Here is an 8,207-nt window from a genome sequence, read left to right on the forward strand (position 1 = left end):
TTTCATTGACACACAGGGCTTTTATTGAAAAGTCTGGAGGTGGAAAAGTACAGCAGGTCAGGCAGAATCCAAGGAGCAAGAGAATCGATGTTTCAGGCATAAGCCCTTCATCAGGAATGTGGAGTGGGAGGGGAAGGGATCTGAGAGATCAATGGGATGGTAGGGTTGAAGGTGAGGTAGCTGGGAAGGCAATATTTAGATACAGGTAGAGGGTAACGGTGATAGGTCGCAGGGGAGGGTGGAGCGGATAGATGGGAAGGAAGATGGGCAGGTAGGACCTTTGGTTCATGTCTTTTCCAAGGGTCATTCAACAGTGTAGTATTCCTTCAGTACATTTTCCTGTGGTACCTTGTCTATGGGACCAGTTCATGAAGAAATCTTCTCAACTATTATCCTCACCTAACAGCCACAGACCAAAAAAATTGAAGTTAATATCTGATGTCTGAGCCATTGCAAGATCTTGCATTCAGATTTATGAACTTTAGCTTGGGTATATTATTATTTGCTTACTATTAGAGTACAAAAAATTCTGGCTCAGCACTTCAGTAGTATTTAATGCCAGTTAATTAATTTACCTTACAGCTAATCTTATTAAAACCTAAAGCACATCAAATAGTAAAGGAAACTTAAGACAAATTCCAGCTATGTTAAGAAGCCAGCTATTCATGTATTGGATCCATTTCTGTTTATTTTCTGGTGAAAGGGAAAGTGATTACAGGAGTAAACTGAGAGAGATACACACATTTCAGGATGTAATGATAACTGCTCATAATAAAATGTCATTATTAATAGGCAATGGTATTAGAATCACAATTACTAGTTAGTACAGTCCTGAAAAATATTTTAAAAGATTTAATAAATATTTTCATTGTTTTCCTCCTAATAAACCAGGTTTATCAGACCTTCATTACTATAAGGCAAATTGCTTTTTAAACAAGGTTTATCAGAATTACCATCATAATGCGCATCTCTCAGACAAATCAGATTAATCTTGTCACAAAGTCAATATGAAATATTTTAGAATTCAAAGGTTAATTCAATATTTTAATGAATATAACTTCCTAAAATAATTTATCTGATTTCTTTCACATGAATAAAAATGTTTGCTCAACATGATTTGCACTCCTTAAAAGTTTAATTTTACAGTTTGTGAAGTGAATCATGTCAAGTAAATGAGGTTTGATCCATTATTCTCATACAATTTCAGTAAAAATGCCCGGTTTATAAAGTTTGGAAGACTGGGAACCTGCCATTTCTAACCGTAGTGCTGATGAGACTGACTATAACAGATGCTAGAAGGAAGGATCTAACTTTCTTGCTATGGGGGTTGTTGTAAGTGTTGAATGGAGGCTGCTAAATCCATAAGAAACAAATGGGTATCGAGATCTGTTTTTTTTCCAGCTATGTCCCCTGAGTAATAGTTTATGCCTTTGCATATCATTGGAACATAGATCACGGGATTAATCAAAATTGCGCACTGTAGTACCCTTAGAGAAATGCCTTGCAAAAGACTGAGAAAACCTTTCCATTTTGCTGTAGAAAGGATTATGGGCACAATTTGAGACACTCTGGAGATGACAGTTATACTCTGTACCAAGTCAAGCAGCATCAAAGAAGCAGGAGAATCGATGGTTCGGGCATAATCCCTTCTTCAGGAATTCCTGAAGAGGGGCTTATGCCCGAAACGTCGATTCTCCTGCTCATTTGATGCTGCCTGACCTGCTGCGCTTTTCCAGCAACACATTTTTCAGCTCTGATCTCCAGCATCTGCAGTCCTCACTTTCTCCTACTCTGTACCAGGGCCAGGGAGAGACACCAGTGCCTTAGTGCTTCTCCATTTCTAAACATATTTTCTGATCTCCCTGTGCCATTTTAACCCTTGACAGCTTCACCTTTCTGATGATTTTGGGTCCAATGGAATAGTGGAACACCAAAGGGGATGATTCAGCCCAATGAGTGGACACCCATTAATTTGAAGAGAAGTCCAGTCAGTATTACTACCATTTAATGTCCAGCTGTTTTTTTTTAGTCTTTTATTTCTCTATAATTATCTACTCAATTTCCTTTCAAAAACAAATTTGTGTCCATGACAATATTAGGGGCCAGTGTTGATGATTCGGGTGGAGAGGCATTTTATTCCAAATCTGAGCCAGTCTTTGAGTAAAGGTTTTACCTTGTGTTGGTTCTTTGGTCGATCAGGTTAAATTGATTCAAACTGGAATCATTGACTTTCTGATTATTCAGCCATTGGAAACAGTTTCTTTTCATTCTATCCAAATCCTTCAGAGGCAGCTTTTTACAAACTACATTGGTGGACACTACCAAATGTCATGTCAGTCTGTCTAGTGCCTTCAACAAACCTGCCTACTTGCTTCTGTGTCATGCATTTGTCTGAAGTTGTTAATTGCTGACAGAGGGGGTCTTCTCCTAACTGCGGTTCAGCAGATGCCTGGCAGCCAGTAGGTCTCCAAATCCCAGTGCTGTGAAAACATTGCACCCTTGTAAGGGATGAGGAGACAAAATGTCTGACATCCACCTCACCATCTTGATGCTTACTGCTCTCTTGGCAACCAGCTCCCGCTTGAAAGAGACTAAGGGAGAGTGAAACTGATTGATACGTAAGTGACGGCACGGCCGTTAGCACTGGTGCAAGTGGACCAAGGGTGTTAAAGTGTCACAAAACCAGTGAGCATGCAGCATACAGGCCATGCAGGCTAATACTCTGTGAGTTCAGGGGTCAGAGCGAGTGAGGGAAAATGCTGCATGCAGTAGTGAGAGTGGTGTAACATTAACCTTGGGGGGAGATGGGTGCAGTTGCAGAGATAGAGTGAGTGAGGTAGTAGAGAGAAGTGGGTTGCATTTATTGTGACACAGTGTAGAAGCTCACTGATCTTCAAGTGGCATTGCTGGCATTCATACAGACTGTGGCCCCAATTGGAAATCTGGGATTGGGATGGAAAGATCTGAGGCATGGAGCCCTTTGTCAGTCTTGAGGAAAGAGGACGGCCAACCTCTGCATCACCCAATCCACCAGAACCTCTGGATCCCTCTCTGCCAATTGGGATGCCACCTTTGGGACAATTCTTCAGATGAAGGAACCGTGAAGGGCAGCTCCAGACTGACAGTGTTTGACCTGCTGTACAACTTTGTTTTAAATAAGCTGTCGAGAATCCCAGGATCCCAGTGGTGAGTACCGCCCACCTCTGGCGAGAGGGAAAGTAAGATGCATTAGATGCTATAGATGGATGGTGCAGAGGTAATGAGGCAAGTTTCAAAGAATAGTGTGAGCAATCTCACGAGGGATCATGTGGAGGAGCTCTCCACGAAGCTTGTTAAAATCAATACTGAGCCGATTTCGGGTAAAATCCAGCCCAATAAATCCCATTGAGGAATCAGTATTTTATAAAAGCTCACCATAATTTCCTTTATACTCTATACCTATCATTGAAAAGTGCACACAAATTATAATATTTCCAGTTTTTGTGCCATTCACAAGTTTTGAAATAGTGCCCTTGCATACCCAAGCACCCAAGGTCATGAATACACAAGGAAAAGCAGTGGCTATATTACAAAGTTCTGGGACCCTCCATTCCTTCCAAACCAATAAATAACATTCACCATTATCCCCTGCACCAATCGCTCAGCCAACTTCATATCCATGCTGTCACTTTACCTTTTGTTCTAGGAGTTTCACCTTTGCTGACAAGTCTATTATGTGGGATTTTATAAGACCTACATGTTTCTCACTTTGGTTTATATTAATGACTCCTTTGGTGGCCTAGAAGAGAGGCAAATAAGAGACGTCGTGCCACTATAAGTGACATTCCCAGGGTACAAGATGAGTATAGTGTCTTTCCTAATGCAGATCATTAGAATTATAGAATCCCAACAGTTGCAAGCAGGCCAGTTGGCATATTGAATCTGCAAAGAGCATCTCACCCAGATCCACCATCCCATTCCCATTCCCCTTCATTTCCCATGGCTAATCTGCCTATTCTGCGTGCTATGGGCAACTTAGCATGACCAATCCACCTCTTTGGACTTGAGGAGGAAACGCACACAGACACAGGGAGAATGTGCAAACTCCACACAGACAGTCACCCAAGGTTGGAATCGAACCTGGGTCCCTGGCACTGTGAGTCAGCAGTGTTAACCACTGAGCCACCATGTCACCCCAAATATCAGAAATTGCACCTGACATTAGTGACCAGGCCTTTGATGAATTGGTTTTCTTTTGTTGGGATTGTCAAGTTGAAGCTTTTCACTGAATTTTACTGTGTTGTTCATTGTAGAGTACACATGACAACAACTCATCATTCATTTATTCATCAAGAAAGTGAGTTGGGCATGTAGTTGGTCTGATGGCTTGAGATCTTTTGGGATGTATCTTCCTCTATCTCACAACAATACAACATGAAAGATTGCCACACTTTGAAAACCAACCCCATTCTTCACTTTAATACACTGCCACTTTCTTAACTCCTGAGAAACAATAGAAAAAATATTAACTTGAAGCTCCTTTCTCATTTCTTCAGTTCTTTCTGTTCTGCAGAAGCCTTTGATTACTTCATTGCTAGTTAGTTGTACTGAATCAGCAAACAGTTCAGCAATATTACTGAATTCAGGTCATATCTTGCCATTTGGAAACAGAACTCAAAACATTGAACTTATTTTCCAATATTACATCTAAATTTCAGTGTTGTTACAAACAACATGAAATGAGATTTTCTAAATACATTAAGGACAAAAGGGTAACTAGGGAGTGATAGGGCCCCTCAAAGATCAGCAAGGCTGCCTATGTGTGGAACTGCAGGAGATGGGGGAGATACTAAACATTTTGCATCAGTGCTTATTATGGAGAAGGAGATGGAAGGTACAGTACATCTTGAGAAATGTCCATATTATAGAGGAGGAAGTACTGGATGACTTAAAACACTTAAAGGTGGTATATCCCCAGGACCTGATCAGGTGTACCCTAGAACTCTTTGGGAAGCTAGGGAAGTGATTGTCTTGTTGAGATTTTTGTATCATCAATAGTCACAGGTGAGGTACCAAAAGACTGGAGGATGGCTAACGTGGTGCCATAGTAAGGAAAAGCCAGAGAACTGTACACAGGTGAGCCGGACATCGGTGGTGGGCAAGTTGTTAGAGGGAATCCTGATGGACAGGATTTACATGTATTTGGAAAGGCAAGGGCTGATTAGGGATAATCAACATAGCTTTGCGTGTGGGAAATCATGTCTCACTAACTCGATTGAGTTTTTTGAAGAAGTAATGAAGAGGATTGATAAGGGCAGAGTGGTGGACGTAATCTATATGGAGGTCAGTAAGGTGTTTGCTAAGGTTCCTCATGGTATACTGGTTAGCAAGGTTACATCACATGGAATACAGGGAGAACTGGCTATTTGGATACAGAACTGGCTCAAAGGTAGAATACAGAGGGTAGTGATGGAGGATTGCTTTTCAGACTGGAGACCTGTGACCAGCGGTGTACCACAAGGATCAGTGCTTGATCCACTGCTTTTTGTAATTTATATAAATGATTTCAATGTAAACATAGGAGGCATGGTCAGTACATTTGCAGATGATACCAGAACTGGAGGTGTAGTGGACAGCGAAGAAGGTTACCTCAGAGTACAATGGGATCTTGATCAGATGGATCAATGGGTCAAGGAGTGGCAGATGAAATTTAATGTAGATAAATATGAGGTGCTGTATTTTCGAAAGGCAATTTGGAGGGCAGGATTTATACGCTTAATGGTAAGGTCCTGGGGATCACTGATGAACAAAGAGGTTTTGGAGTGCAGGTTCATAGCTCCTTGAAAGTGAAGTTGCAGGTAGATAGGATAGTGAAGAAGGCATTTGATATGCTTGTCTTTATTGGTCAGTGCATTGCATAAAGGAGTTGGGAGGTCATATCATGGCTGGACTGGACTTTGGTTAGGCCACTTTTGGAGTACTGTGGGTAATTCTGGTCTCCCTGCTTTAGGAAGGATTTTGTAAAACTTGAAAATGTTCAGAAAAGACTAATAAGAATTTTGCCAGGTGTGGAGGGTTTGAGCTATAGGGAGAGACTGCATAGACTGAGGGTATTTTTGCTGGAGCATCAGAGGCTGAAGGGTGACCTTACGGAAGTTTACAAAATCATGACAGGCATGGATAGGGTAAATAGACAATGTTTTTTCCTTGGGGTGGGGGTGTCCAGGATTTGAGCCCACAGGTTTAGGGTGAGAGGGGAAAGATATAAAAGGAACGTAAGGGCTAACTGTTTCATCCAGAGGGTGGTGCATGTATGGAATGAACTGCCAGAGGAAGTGGCGGAGGCTTGTACAATTACAGCATTTAAAAGGCATCTGGATGGGTACATGAATAGGAAGGGTTGAGGGGGATATGGTCCAAATGCTGGCAAATGGGACTAGATTAGGTTATCTGATCGACATGGACGAGTTGGACTGAAGGGTCTGTTTCCATGCTGTACATCTCTATGACTCTATGACTCTAACTGAAGCATTAAACCGGATCTAAGTTCATCAGATCATGTGTTTAACAGACTTCCAGTCACATTAAGTAGAAACATGTCTATTTTTGTTTATTGTAGAATTTTCCACTGGCAAAGTTTGTCTTAGAATACCCAATACAAGTTATTAATTTCAAAGCACAGTGTTAGTTAAGAACATACATGTATGTGGTTCCATGCTCTGTCGGCAAATACATGGGAGTCATTGGATTTTCTTTGTGTTTTATCAGAACAGCAGGGTGTTCAGCTGGTGTCTATTATGCTTTCTTCATTCGAATCCAATTATCTTAAACACAAGACATTACTGCAGCGGTTCCTCAGGGCAGTGTCGTAAGTTCAACTGTTTGGAACTATTTCCATGTTTTTCTCCTCTGTCACAAAGCAAACTGGGTCTGTGTACAAAACAAAATCTGAACAACACTCAGGCATGAGCTGATAGTATCAAGGGACGAATGTACAGGCCAGATCCCAGAATGGAATCTGGATTGACAGATCACTTTTTAAATTTTAGTTGACATGGTCAATCACTAAAACAGAGGGTGTAATTTTCTCCTGTCCTTGAATAGTGCAGCCATAGCAAATCAGCTAAAAAACAAACTCCTTGAGTTGAGAATAAATGATTTTTTTCACCCAAGGTTTTAACAGGACATCAAGACACCCACTAGTGAATGACGAAACACCTTTTGCATGCATTTACATCTCATTACCGTATATACTCAAGTAATTCACCTGGTGCAGAGGGGGGAGGATAGGTCAGAGGATCTCCTCGTGGGTCTGCTCCTGGGCCTGGCCAAACTGGTCATAAACAGGTCCAGGCAGCAGGCCCTGGAGGGGGTCGTTAAGGCCGATTGCTAGTTCCTCTTCTGTGGTTTCGTCAGAGCCCGGGTCCCTGGGGAAGGAGCACGCAGTATTTACCAACTCCCTTGAGCTGTTCAGGGAGAGGTGGACACCACAGGGAGTGGAATGTTTTATTTCCCCCTCCAACTCTATTGTGATTTAATCCCTGCCCACTCCTTCACCTTTTTGATCATATAGCATTGTCCCTTGTAAAGGGCTCTGCTTGTCACTGGCCACTCAGATGTTTCCTTTCTTCCTGGTGGTGGAAATTGAACAAAGATTTGTGCACCTTGTGTCTTTTACGGTGTCTCACAACTGCACAAAAAAAAACTCGAGTAATAGTCGATCTCATGTAAAAGTGACCCCTTATCTTTGGCCAAAAAACCCTGGAATTTTCCATATATCTCGTGTAAAAGTTGACCCTAGTTCTTCATAGATAACAGATCATCATTTATGAGTCAGTGTGCCGCCCATCACATCCCGCTCCAGCTTTCCAGTTTGCCAGTCGTTCCATTCTGCTCCTGGTCTTCCAGTCCACTGGCTGTTGTGTTTCGCTCTGGGCTTTCAGAATTATCATAATTCATTTTCTCCTCTTGATTCGTATCGAGATCAGTTGGGCTGCTGCTAATGATACGGTATGAATTTTGACAGACATGAATTTCAGCCCCTCAAAAGTCGCATCTGTGCAATAGTCGACTCCAAACTTTAACCTTAAAAAGTAGTCAAAAAATCCGACTACTACTCGAGTATATACGGTATTACTGAAACTCACTCATTTTGCAATTCAGTGTGTGATTTTTCCCAGGTGGTGCGGGAGAGAAACTGCAAGGTGACGATTTAGGAGATAAAAACT

At 41.7% G+C, this 8,207-nt stretch overlaps 1 protein-coding gene across 1 annotated transcript in view; it reads right to left on the reverse strand.

Moving 5' to 3' along the window:
* Positions 1–6,812, reverse strand: part of LOC132829209 (granulocyte colony-stimulating factor receptor-like) — a 39,291-nt gene extending 32,479 nt beyond the window's left edge. Inside the window, exon 1 of the mRNA XM_060846578.1 lies at positions 6,680–6,812. Within this exon, the coding sequence (XP_060702561.1) occupies positions 6,680–6,723 (44 nt within the window). The 5' untranslated portion in view covers positions 6,724–6,812. The remainder of the gene's footprint in view (positions 1–6,679) is intronic.
* Positions 6,813–8,207: the final 1,395 nt, after the last annotated feature.

This window comes from Hemiscyllium ocellatum, chromosome 28 (assembly GCF_020745735.1).
Source record: "Hemiscyllium ocellatum isolate sHemOce1 chromosome 28, sHemOce1.pat.X.cur, whole genome shotgun sequence".
In the NCBI taxonomy this organism is placed as follows: Eukaryota; Metazoa; Chordata; class Chondrichthyes; order Orectolobiformes; family Hemiscylliidae; genus Hemiscyllium; species Hemiscyllium ocellatum.